This window comes from Urocitellus parryii, chromosome 4, assembly GCF_045843805.1.
Source record: "Urocitellus parryii isolate mUroPar1 chromosome 4, mUroPar1.hap1, whole genome shotgun sequence".
Taxonomy (NCBI): domain Eukaryota; kingdom Metazoa; phylum Chordata; class Mammalia; order Rodentia; family Sciuridae; genus Urocitellus; species Urocitellus parryii.
Window position 1 is genome coordinate 1,324,666 of NC_135534.1, and position 16,631 is coordinate 1,341,296.

Below are 16,631 nucleotides of genomic sequence, written 5' to 3' on the forward strand. Positions count from 1 at the left end.
ACCACCACCCACCACCTGCATGAAGAAAGAGGCAGCCAGGCTCTGGGAAAACATCATCTTAGGATTTATTACAGCACATTGTTTCCAAATACAAAAGGAGGGAACAGGAAAGTGCAGCCCATGGAGGCAGGAGTCTGAAGGGCAGCAGGCTGGCGTCCCAGTCCTCAGGGACTGGGAGCCTTGGGTGGGGGACTGGCCGCTTCTCCTGCGCTGGACTTTCCAGCAAATAATAGGAGGGGGCCAGGTCCATTCTGGGCCATCTCAATGCCAGGCAGTGGCCAGGTGGGTGGGATAGGATGGGTGGCGAGGCTTGGATGGGACCCAGTGACCCCTCCGTACCTCAGACAGTAGGTGGAAAGGGACCAGGGAAGAGCTTGTGCCCAGCCTCCTTGGCATACAGGAGGTGGCAGCCAAGACCAGTGTCACAGAGTGAGAGCAGAGACAGGCTGCCAGCCCTATGTACCCCAGGACAGAAGCCACACCTGGGGAGGGCAGGAAAGGGGCCTTGGGACCTGCCCCAGAGTTTGGGGGCTCAACCAGTGGCCCCAGACCACTGTCTCCAGGACAGCAGGGGTGGGGCGAGGAGGGGGGAGCCAGTGCATCCTCCACACCCAGGGTCACCTCAGAAACCCAACACGACAGACAGGAGGCAAATTTACATAATTAATAATAATAATATTAACCAATAATAATAAATACTTAAACCTCTAATCCATAGATTGCAAATACAACAATGATAGCTTATTTTGGGGGGGACAGGGTGGGTGGGACAGAGGGAGTAGGAACAGGACTTTTGCTGAGAGGAGGAACAACAGGAACACAGGGTGTAGGTCAAATGAAGAACAAATAGAAAGACAAGGCCGAGGGGGTGTTGGGGGCAGCAGGCTGCAGGACCCAGGCCTGCTACAGGAGCCAGTCCTGCGTGAGCCTCCCTCTGGCCAAGCCCTTGGCCCCTTCCTAAGGTGACAGCCAAATCCTAGACTCTAGGACACCTGAGGGGCAGGGACCTGTATCTTGCCCTCAAAGCCTTGTGTCCCTATGACTTAGAGAGTATGGGACAGTGATGGGGGTTTCTCTTTTGCCTTTATCCCGAGGCTGGCCCTCCTGGGCCAAAAAGCCCCCTGGGGGGTGGGGCTGGCATGTCACCTTGAAGATACAGGGAGAGTGCCCTGGGAAAGGGGTGTACTGGGGGTTTCTCTCCTGAGAGGCCCCTGTGGGGGTGGGGGCAGAAAAGGGGATTTCTCCAGCATCTGCTCCTGTCTGGGGCCTTCCTCTGCCTTGGGATGGCTCACCCAGGGTCAGAGGCCCCATCCCCTGGAAGCATGCAGGTTTGGCAGGTGGGAACTCCTTGTGCAAGGCAGGCCTGTCTTCCAAGGCCACTCAGCCTGCGGGTGTCCACCTGAATTCCAAGACCTGCCTGAGGCTGGTGTTGGGTTGGAGAAGAGCCCAGAACAAGATCCTAAACCCATGCCCTCCTCACAGGTGGGCCCAGAGCCCTGGCTAGCCTGCCTGACCCAGGTCTCTCACTGGGGTTCCCCGGGGACAGGGGCTTTAGGGGGCATCCCCAAGGAGAGGAGATGGGAGCAGCCTCCTCTGAATGGAGCTATTCTGAGGAACGGAGCGACTCAGGCAGGAGTGGGAAGCCCTTTCCAACCCGGTCCCTGTCCTGGAGTCCCCTTTGCTAAGCCCCTCTGAAAACCCTAGCCCCATTGGACCCAGTGCTCACCAACACCTGCCAGGGAACAGCAATGGGGTGGTGGGCAGCAAGGTGCTCCTCAAGTCGAGACTTGGCACCTGGAGCTGGGGGTTGGCACCTCCTGGGAGGGCCCCAGCTCCCAGGGCCCCTCCCCCACTTATGGCTTTGGTGCAGAGCCCAAGAAGGGAGAAGAGAAGGGAGATGGGAGAAAGGAGGCAGGAGGAGGGGAAAGGGAGGTTCTGCGGCTCAGTTTGTGGCAAAGTTTTTTTTTTTTTTTTTCTCCTTTTTCCCCTTTTTCTTAAGTAAAAAGTGCATGAAAGCTGGCAGCCTCTTTGCAAGGTCAGCAGTGTTTCCTGGGGAGGGATTGGGAAGGGGCCCCAGCCTGGCACCCAGCTCGCAACTGAAGGTGGCCTCCTATTGCTTAGAAACTGTGTTTCAGTTAAATACCAGACAGTAAAAATAGAGCTCCGAGGCCCGCCCTGCACTGTTGCCAAATCATTGCCAGAATGAACAGCTTAAATAAATAAAAAAATCGAAATATTTACTTCTCGATAAAAATCGCAGTAAAACCATTTACCTTTCTTTGCATTATATATAATATATATTTATACTGGGTCCGGCTACTGGCGGCTGAGCCTGGAGTGCTGAGGACAGCAGAGGGGCGCGGAGACCCCACGGAGGGGTCAAGACACCTCGATGACCTCCACGCTTCCGGAGAAGCTGGCCTGCTTGCCCAGACCGGCCAGGTCCTCGCCGCGCGCGCGCCCCTCCACCATGCCCTCCTCGAACTCCATCTGACAGCTGCGCCGCTTGAACTGCGTGTCGGGGGCCGGCTCATCGGGCCAGCCGGTCCGCGCTTCCCGGGGCTCAGCCCGGGCCGCCTCCCGCCGCCGCAGGTCACTGCCTGGTCCTGGTACACCTGCCCGGCTGAAGGCTGCGAACCGCGTGCCACCCGCCCCCTGTGCGCCCTCGGGGCTGAAGCACCAGGGCCCGTCTGGGGACGGAGTGCCTGGGGAATCCAGGGGAGGCGCCCAGGTTCCTGCGCCAGCCGGCTGGCCTGGTCCGGGCAGTCCAGCCGACAGGGCTGAGAGGCCATGCCGCGGAGTCTGCCTGGCGGCATCGCCAAAGTTCAGGCCAAGGCCATGAGCTGGGGAGCGAGCAGGAGAGCCAGAGGGAGGTCGGGGCCGCCTGCGGGGACGTGGACGCGCCTCGGGTGCTGGGTCCGGGCTGTCCGGGCTGGGCGAGGGGAGACCCAGCGTACCCCCCGACGGGCTGTCCAGCTTACAGAGCTTAGGGGCCTCTCCAGGGTCAGGCGGGCCGGGGCATTCTGGCCGCCGGCTGGGGGCGTAGGCGGACTTGATGTCCAGCGAGAAGGAACGCTTGAGGCGGTTGGTATCTTGGAGGCGGTCGGAGGAGAGGTGTAGGCCATGGAGGCCCTGCTGTAGTGCGCTGGTAGCCCGTGCCATGGGCACTGGGGCCTCCCCACCGGTGCTTGGGCTGCCCTCCCTGGCTGCGGTAGTCGCTGCGTTCCCCGTCGCAGCGCTCTCTGAGGTAGGTGGTGGCAGCCGGGGCAGTGGGACCCCTGCCGCAGGGCCTGGGAGGGATTCAGGGGTCCCAGGGTGGGTCGCATCACCCTGCAGGGCAGCCAGTAGCTTCAGGCTCCGCTCATACTCCAGCAGCTGGCCCAGGAAGTTGAAGTTGGGCGAGATGGATGGGCGCCGGTCCTTCACAAACCTGGAGTGGGCAAGGAGAGGTAGTCAGTGGGAGAGGCTCTCACCAGGTCCCACACATCAACTGATGTGTGCCCACAGACTTCGACTTCCCCTTCCTGGCCAGGGCAGGAGGTTGGGCCATTCGGATGCCAGTGGGTGGAGAGGGGAAGGCAGGGGATGCTGTGGGCCATAGGTTGCTGAGTTCAAGCACCTGGAACCCAGGAGGAGTGCAATACCTGTAGGCATCATCAGAGGACATGCCCATGGTCTTCATGATATAGGCGATGGCGATGGTGGCAGAGCGGGAGATGCCAGCCAGACAGTGGACGATGACTTGGCAGCTGGACAGCTTGGCTTTATCTGGGAGCAGAACCATGGGGACCAAGTGAAAGCTGAAATTGCTAGGCCCCTCCATCCCTTTGGTAGCACCCCCCACACACACCTGTATCAACAGTCCCAGCTACTTTTCAGGGACCCCTCCCTGGCCTGAGCAGAGTGGCCACAGTGCCTGGCCTCCCCTCTGTCTCGACTTGCCCTCCTGGGAGGGGAGCAGCAGCACCCAGCCTCACCAATGAACTCGATGGACTTGTCCAGCCAGGGCAGCAGCTTCTCGCAGTAGTTGTCATTGATGGGGATGCGCAGGAAGTGGCTCTCGCAGATGAAGTCTGGCTTGGGGCAGGAGTTGCTGGCATTGAGGACATAGCTTATTCCATTTTGGGTCATCAGATCCTGGAGGGGAAGGAGGATGGGTTGAAGAGGTGGCAGAGAAAAGAGAGCCCCCTGGTGGGGTTAGACGCTCTTCCTCTCTGCAGCCTGAAGGCCGTGAGTGTTGGGGTGCTCCTGAGCCTAGATCCCAAGCCCCAGTTGGTCCTGGTTCTGGCCATGTGGAAGGGGCTGGGCCTAGGAGCTCCCTCCCATCTCCATGACAGAGCCCAAAGGCCTGGAGCTGGAGCTGGGGGACCGCTGGCCTCCCTGCAGCTCCGCCCACAGTCTGCGGTAGGCTCCCAGGAATTTCATGGTTGCCTGGGCGGTGGCTTTACCCTTTTCCCTTGTCACCATTTTTAAAACACGGGATTCTTTCAGAGCTGGCAGGGGCCCAGTGACATCAGCAGTTTGGCATGCGGGCTCCAGCTCCACCATGGAAGGGGCTGGGAGCCTGCCTCTCCACCCAGCCCTGCTGGTACCTCCCCCATGCCCTGCTCCGCTATGTGGGGCTGGGGCCCTCTGTTGTCTTGTGCCCCCACCACATGCTCTCCCACCCTGGTTCATCCATCGCCCCTTCCCTCTTCCTCCCCCAGGCTACCCCAGGAGTTAGCTCTTGAACCCCTGCTTCTTTCCCTTGTCAGCCAGAATCCCTAGCGGTGCACACACCTTATTCAGGACGTCTTTCTGAGAGCCCAGGTAGAGGTGAGGCAGGATGCGGGTCAGGCCCACACTGGGCACAGGCAGGCAGGGCTGGGAGAGGCTCATGGGCAGCAGGGTGGCAGGCTTGCCCTCGCAGAGGCCAGGGAAGCAGGAGGAGAAGGTGGCAAACCCGCCTGTAGGAGGAGGCACGGGAGGCACGTCAGGCCGGCTGGCCAGCTGGGGCAGGAGAGAGAGCCCGGGCACTGCATCCGCTGCCGCAGCTCAGCCACACCCCACCGACCCTGCGCAGAGCTGGCCAGCCAGCCTCTGGCCCAGGTACCTGGTCTCCTGCTGGCAGGCCTCTCTGCCACGCTGGGGGCGCGTGCTGCCGCCCACTTACAGCCTGCACCTACGCCCACATTCCTTCTCATACTAATTAAGGGATGGCCCCACTGTGGTGATGCCCATAAATGTGGGGTCGAGGTGGCCAGCTAGCACAGCATGCGATGGTCCAGGCAAGGGCTGGCTCAGACCTCCACAGGGTCTCCTGTTGAGGGCCAGGGTCACACAGCTTGGGGAGAAGCACCCTCCTCAGTCCCAGCACACCGCTGGCCCAGGGCCAGGCCAGGCCTTCCGTCTCCTCTGCTGCACTGATGCAATCCCTCCCTGACTCCACTTGGCTGGCAGCCCCACACCTGGGCTCTGGTGCCAGGCCTCCGAGGTAAGGGCTTCTGCCCCGGGCATGACATCACCCACTAGGATTGGCATAGCCCACAGGGATATCTGTGTTCGGGTCGGAGCTCTGTTCCACCAAGAGGAGAAACCTGGGCACAGGGAGCATCTGCCCTGCCACCTTCCATGTGCAGGCAAGTCCCAGGCCCCAGACTGTGAAGGGAACCCTCCACTGACGGCTGAAGAGACTCAAGCAGGGGACCCTGGTGTGTCTGACTCAGCCACACGGGGCAGAGCAGGCCTCTGGCCTCAGTTTCCTTATCCTGCCTGCCACACAGCATTGCTGTGCAGCTCAAAGATAAGAATGACTAGGGAGACAGGAGAATGGACCTGGCCACACCTGACCTGGCTGGGGTGACTGCTGAGTCTGACCAGGCACTGGGCAGCACCCATCCAGTGGCCACCAGTTCTTGATAGGGCAAGCTGAGACCTGTCTAGAATTCCCCGGGGTGTCCACATTTCTTGGGAGACAACCCTCATAGCAAGTGGGTTCCTGTTTCTGGCCTCAACCGATTATCTAGCACATGAGACAATGGCTCAGACCCACCCCATCCCATGGGAAAGGGCAGGAAAGTGGAGGCAGGGTCTTGGGCCTGGGAATACCCATGCTATTTCCTGCCCTGGTCTTCAGGAGTGGGTGCCAGGGACCTCCACACTTCTTGAGGACAGAGAAGTCTGGTACTTTGGCCTCACCCTGGTCCAGCTCACAGACGGCTGATACAATATCCACCCAGAATGTGTGCTGTGTGGGCTTCCTTAACACCCAAAGAAGGCTTGACTTGGAGGGGGCATGGAGATGACCTGGGGGCATTCAGGCCCTAGCTTTGGAGGAGAAGTGGTTCCTTCCTTAGGAACTGCTGGCTGGACAGGAAGGAGCAGGCCACAGCATGGGGTGTGGGTTCCATCAGAGTCCTCCCACCCCCGTCTCCTCCCAAAGCAGGGAAGTTCTGGCAGGTGTGGCCACCTGGTAGCCTTCTCAGCCATGTCCCAGGGAAGCCTCCCAGGACCCCCAGGCAGAGCCAGGCAAGTTGGGTGTTTCTAAAGAGTCTCCAGGTTTCAGGATTTCAGAGCTGTCCAGGCTTTGGGGATGTTCTGGCAAGGAAGGGGCACCAGACTTTAGTGAGTGGGTCTCTGTGGGGCCTAGGAGCCTCCCTAGCCTCCAGCCATTTCCCAAGGACACCTTCCTACAGCCCACCAAGGCTGCCTGTTCTCTGGGGTCATGGAGGGCACACCTGCTAGCCACAAGGAAATCTCAGACACACGCCAAAGGGCAGGTACTGGCCTGTGTGCCGCCAGACAGACCCCACGTTCACCTTTCCTGCTGTCCTGAGAACAGGGTCCCAGACTCGCAGCTGCCTGCATGGGAGCACAGAGCCCGGAAGGGTTCCCAGTCCCTCTGGACTCAGGGAGGGCTCTTGCTGCAGCTCCTGTGGGGGTAGAGGGCCTTCTGGGGTGTCTGGACTGGGCTGCAAGGGCTGGGTTGGGGGCACTATCGTGATACTACCTGCCCTCCTTCTGTAGGACCGACACTCCAGCAGGCACTGGCTCCAGGGAAGGCACACTGCTGCTTTGAAGAGCTAGGCCCTCTCCTGTCCCTGCCCCTGCTGGACAGGACAGCGGTGGAGTGGGGGCTGGGTCACAGTAGCAGACCCTGGATCAACGGTGCTGCTCCTGCTTGCCGCAGATCTGCCCTGCCAGGGCGTCCCCTTCCCTCCACTGGGCCATCCTCCTCTTCCTGGCACTCCTCCCCTCCGGGCCCAGGAGGGGTCCGGGGTGAACAACAGAGGAGCGGGGACCAGGCACCCCAGCTGGTGGTCACAGCAGGCAGCTCCCTCCCTACTCCCCACTCCCCTCCTTCTCTCTGCTCAGAGGAGGGCTGGCTCAGAGCAGGGGCTGTGCCCACCTTAGGGAGGAGGGCTGGTGGGCAAGGCCTGTGAGTCCTGAACTCGAGTCCTGACTTGGTGTCACCATGAGCCCACCTCATGTGATGGGACCATGCCTCCTTCCTGGCTTGGCCCTTAGAGAACTGGGGACAGATGTAAACCTTGTGGGGATGGATATTCAGAATGGGAAGAGCAGGTGGAAGCTGAGAGCTGAGTGGGGTAGGGGACAGACAAGATCAGCCATGCCCTCCAGGCAAACCCCAGCCTCCCACCCTGTACCCCCAGGGAGGCAGGCCCTTCTGAGCGCTGGCCCCCTCCCTAAGCAGGTCAGGGAGGTGTGTTCTCGACACACTTCTGACTCTCAGAAAAGCCTCATGGCTCCCACTCCTGGTGAGGGTGGCAAGCTGGACCCAGAAGGGCTCCTGTTAGGCCCAGGACTCCTCCCTCCCTCCATTCTGACTTGGCCTCCCAATGGTAACCTAGGGGAAGAGGACTGGATTCCAGGGTGTGCAGCTCTGTGCTGTGCTTATGGGTCCCCAGTTCACACACAGGCACCGCAAACCACCAATGCCCCCAGACATCACAAGTGGGACACATGGCTGCAATTGCCAGGTGTCCAGCACAGTGACTGCAGGGTGGGTGTCAACTCATTCAGACACAAGAGACTATAGCAAGTACCTTGCATGCGGTACAGAACCCCAGGCCTCCTAGATGCCCCTCAGGAGGCCTGCCCAGCAGCCTGACTAATGTGGTCTGCAGGTCCCCAAGGCCTGGGTTGGGGGCCACTGTGCCTGCTAGGTACCAAAGCCAGAGGGCCAGCCTGGTTATTTGCTGGCCATCCCACTGTCCCCCACAGGGAGGGTATGTGCTGTCTTGAGCCTCCACTCTCCACCTGCCTGCTACACCCCGTGGTGCACAGAGGTTGGGTTGCAGGAATGCTGATGAAGACCTCAGACCCAGGGGGGGAGCGTGGGCATTCCTGGGACACACCAGCTCCATCTGGCTCCTCTGGGACCTGGGCCACCTCCCCAGGAAGTAGATCCCACAGAATCCCTCTCACCATTGCCTGTGAGTGTGCGTGTGTGCGTGTGTGTGTGTGTGTGTGTGTGTGTGCGCGCCAGGGGCTTTCAGTCTCCAGTGTGGAGTCACAGGGCGAGGCTGCTGCTGCAGAACAGGTAACCCCAGGCAGCAGCCCTGGCTAAGCAGGCTGTTGCTAAGCAATCTGTGGTCAGCTGTGGCCTTCAGGGAGACCCCCTGGGTACAGACCAGTTCTAGCTCAGACAGATTCCCAAGGGCGGGGCCTCTGCCTCTGCCCTGTGACCCAGAGCTTGGGTCCCTGGCCCTGCTCTAAAAGAACTAGCCTTGGGGTTTCCTCCTGTCTACCTTTCTACCTGCTGACCATGGTGGCAGGCCCAGGTCACACAGGTCCTGAAGCGTGAGAACTAGAGGCACTGAAGCCTCCCCACTGGCCCAGCAGACACTGGCCTCCTTGGACACCCCATCCCAGCCAAGGAGACAGGGGGAAAGAGGAGAAGGTGTCCCGGCAGGGGCCCCTTCGAGCTCACCTGTGAGGATGGCCACACTGTCGAAGCAGCCGTCCAGCTTGCTGAGCAGGATGGACAGGAAGCTGTCTGCTGCCAGCACACTGGCGTCCCGTGTGCTCTGGTCATAGACCACCACGTCCTGTGGTTCCGTGGCCTCCACCTGGGGGCCGTGAGGGCAGAGGTCAGGTGCCCTGTGTCCTTCCACTGCCTGTTGCCTCTGGTTCAGGGACAGAGTGAGGGGTCAGAGGCCCAGAGGAGGGGGTGCTGTCACCTGGCTCCCTGAGGGTGGGCAGGTGCCGCCACAACCTCACACATTCTCCTTCACCTGCCCAGACACACACACACACATACCCCACCTGGGCAGGTGCAAACACCCATGGCCTTGCGGACAGGCATCAGACCAGGGAAAGACAGAGGGGCTCCTGATGAAGGAAACAGACAGAGTGGCTGTCCACTGTGGCCAGGCCCATGTTGGAGACACAGGAGAGTGACAGGTCCTGTGCCACATGTATGGGGTCTGAGCTGGCTTCCAGGGTGGCTGAGCCATCCTCAGGATCTTGGAAGCATGTTTCTTGGATTTCAAAGCAGTGCCCTGGGTCCAGGCTCAGTGAGCTGACTGCTAGCCCACCTGACTCCTCTCCCCTCCAGCCCCTAGAAGGAGGAACTGAGGCTGCAGGGGACCCCACCTGCCTAGCCAGGACGCAGGCCTGGGGCTCCTGCTGCCCTCCTCCCTACCCCACGGGCCAGTCTTGGGGCCAGATGTTGAGCATTTTTGCTCAGACAGGCTGAGGTCCCCACCCCCAAGCACACTCAGTCCTTAAGCCAGCTGAGCCACCAACCCTGGCTGGATGATGTCATCGGCAGCCAATGGGATTGCACTCTGGCCGGGAGTCCTCATGGGGGGGTGATTAATCACAGGATTCCCTTCACTGGAGCCACGGGGGAGCCATTCTGGCCTTGAGTGGGGACTCCTGTCAAGCAGCCATCCCCCCCGGCTCCTCTCACATCCCGGCCTGCAGTGGGGAAGAACTGTGACCAGGATGCTCCCTCAGCCTCCAGGCTGCTCCAACCTCAGGTGGTAGGGGGGGTTGCTGCTGCTCACACAGGTCACTGGCTCAGCGTCCCTCCCTAGTAGCTGGATTCAGTGGTTCTGAGGAGAAATGGACTGTCCAAATGAACTGTTCCTTCCTGCAAGGACATTCCTGGGGGGCCACAGAGAGAATTCTGGCTCACTGAAGACCCCGGGGGTGAGGGAAGGACTGGGATGCTAGCCTGAGGGACTGCTCAGCGTGGGCCCCAGACCACTCCTCCTGCCCTCATGGCAGTCAGAGTGGCCACCCAGGTGGGCCTGCGTGTGTGTCAGCCCCCAGGCCCCTGTGTCTCTCGTCGTTCTCTGTACCCCGTGAGGGGCTAACCCTCGGTGTGGCAAGCCCACCGCCTCGGTGATCTGAGTGGGCAGGAGGCTGGCAGATGAGCAAGAGAACCTGAGAGCGTGGAGGAGCCCAGTGGGGGTTCAGGGGCCGAGGAGGTTCCGCTGTGCACTAAGAGGTGACGGGGACACTCTCAGGGACAGGTGAAGGGTACCTGACTGCGCACAGCGGGCTGGATGAGCTCCGCGATGGTCACTTTGCCCTGCTGCAGCCGCCGCTTCACCAGCTTGGAGCAGCAGATGTTGACGGAGCTCAGCACGTGCCAGCTGTTGTACTCCACAAAGGAGCGGCTGTCAATGACCAGAGGCCCCCCAGGCCCGCCTCGCAGCAGGCTGGCCAGCTTCTTGGCGTCCATCACTTTCCTCGGGAGCCGGTCCCCGGCCATGGTGGGGCAGTGTGTGGTGGGGAGGGTGACCCTGAAGTGAGGAGGGTACGGCCTTGCGGCGTGGAGACTGCCCTAGTGCATGGTGCCAGACCTGAGGGAGAGGCAGGCTGTCAGCAGCGCCACCGGCCCCGGGGGTGGCCAGAGACTCCTGGGCAGGCTGGGGCTGGAACCCGGACGTGCACCCTGGAGCACTCTGTCCCAGACGCATCAGTCTCACCCAGGGTGGAGGACACAGGAGACCCTGTCCAGCCTCGGCACTGTCCAGTCCTGGCATCAGCAGCTGCTCAAGGCACAAGGAGGCAGAGGAGGGTAAGAGGGACCCAGAAAAAGGTCACTGGCCAGGGTCCTTCCTCTGCACCCTGGCCTGCAGCTACACTCCTCTGTCCTGGAACCTCTGCCCCGTTGTCCTCTTCTTATCTACCCTCCCCGAGCAAGACGGGTCCAGAGCTTGCCCTTGCCCCTCTGCCCTCTGCCCAGCTAGCTGCCCTTGCCCCTGCCCTCCTTCCCTGGCACAGTGCCACCAGGCCAATCCCTAGAGGCTCATCTCCAAGGGCAGCTCTCTGAGCCGATAATCCCCACCCTGGTGGGGGGCGGGGGCTGGGACTGCCTCTGCTGGCTCTGGCTCCTGGATGCTGAAGGCCAGGGTGCTGGAGGAGGAGCCTGGATGTGAGGACAGGGACGGCACTGTCCCAGTTCTGCAGGCTGAGGTTTGGTCCACGCTACCTGCTGCACAAAGGGGTGGGGGTGAGTGCATGGCCCCTGTGGGGTGTGTGGGGCGGTGCTTGGTGCAGCGGCGGCCTGGGGTCTCAGGGCCCCTTAGGGGCAGCCTGCACATGAAGGTCAGGTGCCGGAGGTCCTCAGAATGGCCCCAAATGTCCTCAGGCTGAGGGGTGTTTAGAGGTGGCGGGCACCTGGGGACACTGGAAGCCCTTCCTGCAGGCTTGGTGTCAAGTCCTATATCCCCTGTTACCGGCCAGCACTGGCCTTTCTGTAGGTGCCCTCAAGCCTCACAGCCCCTTAGCAGACACGGTGTCAGAGATGACAAGTCTGCTTTACAGAGGGGGAAAAGGAGGCTCAGGGCAGGGGTGAGGCCCACCCAGGTCACACACAAGGAGGCTGGACAGAACCCAGGGTCCTGGGTGGCCCGCGTGGCTCCGGCCCCCCAGTGCCATGGTAGCCTTTCAGTGGAGGTCTGTACGGTACCCTATCTGTCCCAGCCCAGGGCATACCCCAGAGCCTGTAGCAGAGGGACAAGGTGGGCAAAACCCCCTCAATGGGCCCTCAAACCACAGCCACGTGGGGCCCTGGAGTGGCACACCTGACCTCAAAACATTACAAACAGCTTCATGAAGCTGGGGACCACAGCGACAGCTGCCACTGGGTCTCTATCCTCTGGGTCAGCTCGTAGGCCAGTGGGTGAGGGCTGTCGGCAGAATCCCAGAGAGGGGGGCAGAGTAGCTAGGCGGGTACAGAGGAGCCTCGACACACCACCAACAGATGTAGTGGGGCAGGATGGAGCCCTGCTGCCCCTGGCCACCCCCAGAACCCCTTTCCTTGGGCACTTGCAGCTCAGCCCCTGACCTGTCCCCTCCTGCCCTGCCGCAGCTGGCCTCACTAGGCCAGGTGGGTAGCCCTATGCTGAGCCACAAAACTGTGGGCATGGGGACCGGGAGTGCCACTCACTGATTCCCATGCCTCCACCTCTCCTCATTCCTCCACTGGGGGAAGGCCAGGATTGAGCCTCTCCCCCCCTCTCCCCTGGGGCCAGTTCAACAGTGACAATCCCTGCCTGCTGAGTGAGGGGCTTCCTGCCGACTTGCTGAGGGGATTGCTGCCTCCTGAAGGGGGCCCTGCCTACAGATTTAATTCCTATATGAACTGTCTTGGGAAGTTCTCCTCAATTCTAACCTGAATCCTGTACAAGTTGGTGAAGGGCCAGCAGGTCTTCTGGACCAGAGAGAACAGCTTGTGCAGGCCTGGGCAGAACTTCTGCCCTGGGTGGCTAGAGCCAGAGCAGGCCACAGTGAGGTAGGGGCACTGGGGGCTGGGGGTCCCCAGGCTTGCCACCCCAGAGCCTCAACATCCTCACCTGCCAAGTGGGCAGTGCTCTCACCTGAAGCAGAGAACGCCCAGTACAGAAGGACACTCACAGGCCCTGGCCCTGACGCAGCCCTGAAGGAAGCTGGGCTGGGCAGGTGCCCATTCAGAAGACAGGCAACCAGCGCAGGCCTAGGAGGGTGGTGGTGGAAGGCCTGACCCAGAGGGCAGGGCAGGGCAGGGCAGGGCAAGTCTGGTTGCAGGGCCCTGGGTGGGAGCTGGAGAGGTGGGCAGGGGGCTCAAGGCCTAGTACCTGGTCCCTGCCCTGCCTCCCAGGAACCCTCGGAGCTGAGGCTTGGCCCTGTTAGCCACTCCAGTATTGTTATTTGCAGCCAAGGGGGACTCATTAGCAACTTAGCACCTCCATCGTCACCATGGCAACCGCAGAGGTGCCAGGCAACGGCTGCTCCTGCCACAGCAGCCACAGCGCAGGCTGCTCTGCTCTGCTGAGCCGCAGGTCGCCCCTCCCCGCTGGCTCCCACTCCTCACAGCAGGTGCCCTGTAGCTGGGCCGGCACTGGCCCCAGCCAGTGAGGAAGCCCGTCCCCCACCCTGCCCTACCTAGTCTTAATTCCCAGGATCCACCTCGCACTGCAGTTCACCGGCTCCCGCCTGCCTCCTCCAGGCTTTCTTGTCAGCATGGGGAAGGTCTGGCCAGAGCACACCCTCCTGCAGAAATCTCTGCACCCTGGTGCCCCCAGGGTGCATGCTGGGGGGTGGACAGGCCCTCCCCTTTGGCCTTCACCAGATGCTCTGATCAGAGTCCAGAGCTGGGCTGAGTAGGTGGGGAGTGGAGAGGTTGGGTCAGCCCTGGGCAGGTCAGCAGGGTTAGGACAAGCAGGGGGAACTGAGGCAGGCCAGCACCCCATCAAGCCCCCCCAGGTCTGACCCATACCCCATTCCTGGGAACCTAGGAACCTGGGAACCAGGGTGGGAGAACGGCTGTCACCCTGCTATTTCAGAGCCTGGTGTGGGCAAGAGGAGGTCCTAGTGGGGCAAGACCTGCAGGTAGAGTCTGGAGGGCTCAGAGGAAAGGGGGCCCCAAGTCCAGTGTCCCAGGCTATGACCTTCCAGCTCCCTCACAGCCTGGCTCCTGGGCCACACTGCCCTCTGCAGACGCAGGAAGACACACACCCCTTGCACACCGCTGAACCTGGATGGCCTACAATCTAACTCTTCCCGTGTGTAATTACTCTCACAGGGATGCAGGTGCGTACACATGAGGTGCCAGAGTGTGCACACGCCCCTGTGCATATTCACACACACGTGCTCACCCTCTGCATACCAAAATCCCTGAGCATCTCAGTACACCTGTACCCCAGGTACTAGCTCTGAGACCTCACACACTGACTCCTACACCTCAGGCCTCCACACAGCATTCTTGTGCCTGAGCGCAAAAGTGACTAGCAACAGTCAAGTGCTGGGGCCTGCCACAACTGATAGCACACTCACCAAGCTACCTCCTGCTTACACCTAGTGAGAGGGAACTCACTACCTCTAGAGATGGCTCCCAGAGCCATCAGCCACTGGAGGACAGGGATGGTGTCTCCCTTCCCCTGCTCAGACAAGAACTGATGATGGAGAACTGAGCTGCTGAGATGCTGGCTCACTAGGGGCACCTCTGGAGGCCAGGAAGAGAGATTGGAGGGGTCATCCAGGAGACAGAGGTTCCAGTGCTCACAAGGGTCAGTCCAGTGCTCTTGCCTCTCCCTCCCCTCAGCTCCCTGGGGCAAGTGGGGACATAGTCTGCTTTGGCTGGGACAATGGTAAGGCCACGCAGAGCCAGCACTGGACTGGAGAGTGGCATGGAAGCCACCTCAGTTCCCAGGAACAGGAGTGGGCCCAGCCTGGGGTGGGAGAGGCACAGCAAGTAGGCCTTTGAGAGGGAGGCCAGAAGTTTCCCTCCACTCCCACCTGGCCCTTGCAGCCCCCCCATCTGCAGGGCTTCAGTCGGTCACTGTCCCAAGCAGCCCAGAGGTGGCCTCAGTCCTTGAAGTCTTGTGACCAGAGCCATCGCTCCCTTGCTGTGAGTTTGGACCCTTCCCTGCTTTCTCTAAGCTGCCTACCAAGGCCTCCCCAGACCTGCCACGGACCAGCCAGACTCTCTCCTGGGTCTCCAATGCAGTTGAAACTTTTGGGTCCAGACATCAGCATGAGCCCAAGAGAAGAGATGCCTGGAGGAGTCCTGACCCAGGAGGACTGGAAGCACTCTCTGCATCTCTGCTCACAGAACTCTGCTCCCAGGGGTAGCCTCCCCAAAGGCTGAGGGCACAGGGAAGAGAACTGCCCAGCAACTCTCCTGAGGCCCCACTGCAGGTATTTCAGTCAGACCTAAGGATGAACTTCTACCTTCTGGTCACATGATCTGCCCATGGGGCAGGTGCTTGTCAACTGAAGAGCAAATACACAGAACTCTGTCCTCCCTGTGCAGAGCCAGGCACTGCAGGCCACCCTAATTCGGAAGGCTGCTCTGGGAGCAAGCAGGTGTGAGATGGTCTGTGGGGGTCCTCTGTGCTTCTACACTGACCCCTCGGGCAGGGGCATGCAGCACAGAGGGCTGCTCTCCTGCCTGGCGACACCCCACCCCATCCTGAAATGCACAACAGAGCACCGCAGGGCTAAGCCGAGCGTGCCACCCGCTTCCTCCGTCCCAGAATACCTCCAACCGCATCACAGCACCACCAAGGCCCCCAACTCCCTGGCAAATCCAGCGCACCTTTGCAGCAGGAGGTCAGAAAGCAAATTCTCCCAGCAGGGATGACTTGGTGGGGGCTGGGTCTATTGTGGCTCCTCCCTCTCCTGGCCAGGCTGGTCGGCACCCTGCAGCTGGCCTGCACCCCTCCCCAGGTGGGCAGAAGGCCTAGGAGGCTGGCTGAGCCGGCCCCTCCCCCAGCACCGCGTCTGCTTCTGCAGCCGGCAAGGATGGTCTTTATTCCGCATAGGCTGAGCACCCCAAGGTGCGGGTGTGGAGCAGCCTGCAGGTTCTCCCCGCGCAGATGTGGACCGAACCCTTTCCTGAGGCTTCCTGCGAGCCAAAGACCGTTTTTCCTATGGCCGGCCCAGGCTCCACATCTCCTACCCGCAAAGGACGACCTTCTCCCATTCTGGCCCCCAAAGGGGATGAGGCGTAGGGGCTCCGACAGCTCTACGTTTGCATCAAATAACCCATCTGGGTCCTTAATTCACGTCCCCCCCAAATAAGAAGGAATTTCGGGAAGAAGCAAAGCGGCCCCCGGGCGTTGAGCCGGGCGGGGGTCCGCAGAGCGTACCCAGCGAGCCGAGGCCGGGGCTGGGCCCTAGCCCTACGCTCGAGGGCTGGGGCCGCCTCCTCCCGGGCGCCCGCCGAGAGACCTCGACGCTGCGCGGGTGTCGGGGGCTTGGGTCGACCCCTCCCCACCGGTTCTCCCGCTCCCCGCCGGGCCCGGCGCCCCGCTCACCTGGTTCTCTCTCACCGCCGGGACGCACCGGGACCCGCGCCGCACTCAGGGCGCTCGCTCCGCTGCGCCGCCCATGGGCCCGCCCGGGGGCCGCGCAGCCGGGGCAGGGGCCGGGGGGGCGCACTGGCCGCGTCGCCGCCGCCCTCGCCGCCGCCGCCGCCGCCGCGGGGAGCGCTCGCTCGAGCCGGAGAGCGCGCACTGCGGGCGGGCACGCGCGCTCGCGGCGCGCATCCCAGCCCGCAACTCGGCGGGCGCGGCCGGCGGCTCCGGCTCAGCTCGGCCCGGGCTCGGGCTCCGGCGTCCGGGTGGGGCGGGGGCCGCGGAGCCGGCTCAGCAGCCTCGGGAGCAGCGAGTGACAGGCCCGGGGCGGAG

The 16,631-nt window shown here is 61.8% G+C and overlaps 1 protein-coding gene across 1 annotated transcript; it reads right to left on the bottom strand.

Moving 5' to 3' along the window:
- Positions 1 to 46: 46 nt before the first annotated feature.
- Positions 47 to 16,368, bottom strand: Dusp8 (dual specificity phosphatase 8). Its single transcript, XM_026379993.2, has 7 exons — positions 16,260 to 16,368; positions 10,496 to 10,817; positions 8,933 to 9,071; positions 4,780 to 4,946; positions 3,978 to 4,137; positions 3,645 to 3,768; positions 47 to 3,430 (listed from the first exon to the last, which is right to left on the bottom strand). The coding sequence occupies exons 2-7, from the start codon at positions 10,724 to 10,726 to the stop codon at positions 2,380 to 2,382; spliced, it is 1,872 nt and encodes a 623-aa protein (XP_026235778.2). The 5' UTR covers positions 10,727 to 10,817; positions 16,260 to 16,368; the 3' UTR covers positions 47 to 2,379.
- Between the last annotated feature and the right edge of the window lie 263 nt (positions 16,369 to 16,631).